General features: G+C 41.4%; 1 protein-coding gene across 1 annotated transcript in view; it reads right to left on the bottom strand.

The window, feature by feature from the left end:
* Positions 1-230: 230 nt before the first annotated feature.
* Positions 231-1,966, bottom strand: part of pacs2 (phosphofurin acidic cluster sorting protein 2) — a 53,975-nt gene continuing 52,239 nt past the window's right edge. Inside the window, 2 exon segments of the mRNA XM_077236521.1 lie at positions 231-425; positions 427-466. Coding sequence (XP_077092636.1) covers positions 350-425; positions 427-466 — 116 coding nt within the window. The 3' untranslated portion in view covers positions 231-349.

The following is a 1,966-nucleotide window of genomic DNA, read 5'->3' as shown; positions in this document are numbered from 1 at the left end:
GCTGCTGAAAAGATGCTGAAATGTGTGGATACAGATTTACAGAATGACACAAAACTCACTAGTTACGGAGTTAAATCAGTTTTAAAGATTCAGTACATTAGTCATTTAACTATAACCACTGGAGGGTTTTAAAAGCTCAACATAAGTAATCAAAAAATATGCCCTGTTTCCAAGACTACATCAATTCTTTCATAAAAGAACAATCAAATGTCAAAAAAAAAAAAAAGACACAAACCGTGAAAAAAGCAGATATTTGAAATAAAAACATCAGGCAGCACTGAGAGTAAAGGCAGCCGTAGCATAGAGGAGTGAAGATGTGAGGCTGTAGGCCCAGTAAGGCCCTTTTTGTTCAGTAAGGCCCTTTGGGGGGTCCGAAGATGGCAAGTGGGAAGTGTTTGACGTGTGATGACCACTGAGCCGCCAGGGAAAAACTTCACATCGTTCCATTCAACTCCATCTATCAACACTGCAGAGAGGAAACATAAAAAAACACATGACTTGTAGCCATGTTTTCATCAATTCCACAAATATCGATTTATTTATATCTAAATTAAGGAGATATATATATATATATATATATACATACACACACACACACTATATTGCCAAAAGTTTTGGGACGTCTGCGTTTACATGCACATGTACTTTAATGACATCCCAATTCTTAATCCGTAGGGTTTAATATGGAGTTGGCAATTCCTTTGCAGCTAGAACAGATTCAACTCTTCTGGGAAGACTTTCCACAATGTTTTAAGAGTGTGTTCTTTTAGTTTTTTTTTACCATTCTTCTAGAAGTGCATTTGTGAGGTCAGGCACTGATGTTGGAGAAGAAGACTGAATCTCCGCTCTAATTCATCCCAAAGGTTGAGGTCTATCAGGTTGAGGTCAGGATTCTGCAGGACAATCAAGTTCCTCCACAACAAACTCGCTTATTCATGTCTTTATGGACCTTGCTTTGTGCACTGGTGCGCAGTCATGTTGGAACAGGAAGGGGCCATCCCCAAACTGTCCCCACAAAGTTGTAAGCATGAAATTGTCCAAAATGTTTTGGTGTGCTGAAGCATTAAGAGTTCCTTTCACTGGAACTAAGGGGCCAAGCCCAACCCTTGAAAAAAAAACCCACACCATAAGCCCTCCTCCACCAAACTTTACATTTGGCACAATAGGCCTATGTCGCGAAAAAATTGAAGACCGGAAGTTCGTCTTTTAGTAGGGATACGGCTCTTCCGGTTAGCTTTTTACAATGGCGGAGTCCGATAGATACCGCTGGACCAAATCTCTCAGCAACCTGCTTGAAGTCACATATGGTTCGGATGATAAGTGAAAACTCTCAAGTGGAAACGTCAAAACTGAGGAAAGGTTACAAGTTCTTCTGGGAGAAATTCATTTTGATAAATGATGAACGTAGCACAAGCACGCCAGGTTTACGCAACACTCGTTCCCTCATCTAGAGAGAACGAGGTTACGTTATTAACCGAGTGTCGTTCTTTTACGAGAGTACTCTCGTGTTGCGTACGCTACAGGGAAAACCTCTTTTCTCGAGAATACTAAAGAGGTGAATGATGCAGAGCAACCCGGTACACTACAACAACAGCTGCGGGTGTAGCCTGCCACTCTAGCCGTTCGCCAGTAAGGTAAACGTTTCTATGGTAACAGCGAGTTGGACCAATCAGCAGACGTTGCTGCTACGCTTAGGATTGTGGGTAGTGTAGTTTTTTTTTCATAAGATCGCGGATAAAACACGTTTTACTTAAAACAAGGTTGATTTCATACGAACTTATAGCTTCTACAGTAGCAAAAACCTTTGTTTCACAACCTTGTAGCTCGTGGTCAATCTACCTCGGATGGTTTAGACATTATGACTGCTAATCTAAATCCTTATTGAGAAATACTGTTGGCCGGAAGTTCTGTATCCCTACTCTGCGTTCCGGAAGCAGGAAGTGTGACATAGGCCTATGCAGTCAGG

Source organism: Siphateles boraxobius, unplaced genomic scaffold (assembly GCF_051911475.1).
Source record: "Siphateles boraxobius isolate OS27281-9 unplaced genomic scaffold, OSU_SipBor_1 20, whole genome shotgun sequence".
In the NCBI taxonomy this organism is placed as follows: Eukaryota; Metazoa; Chordata; class Actinopteri; order Cypriniformes; family Leuciscidae; genus Siphateles; species Siphateles boraxobius.
Note: the sequence above shows the minus strand (reverse complement) of the source record. Positions and strands in the feature narration are given on the sequence as shown.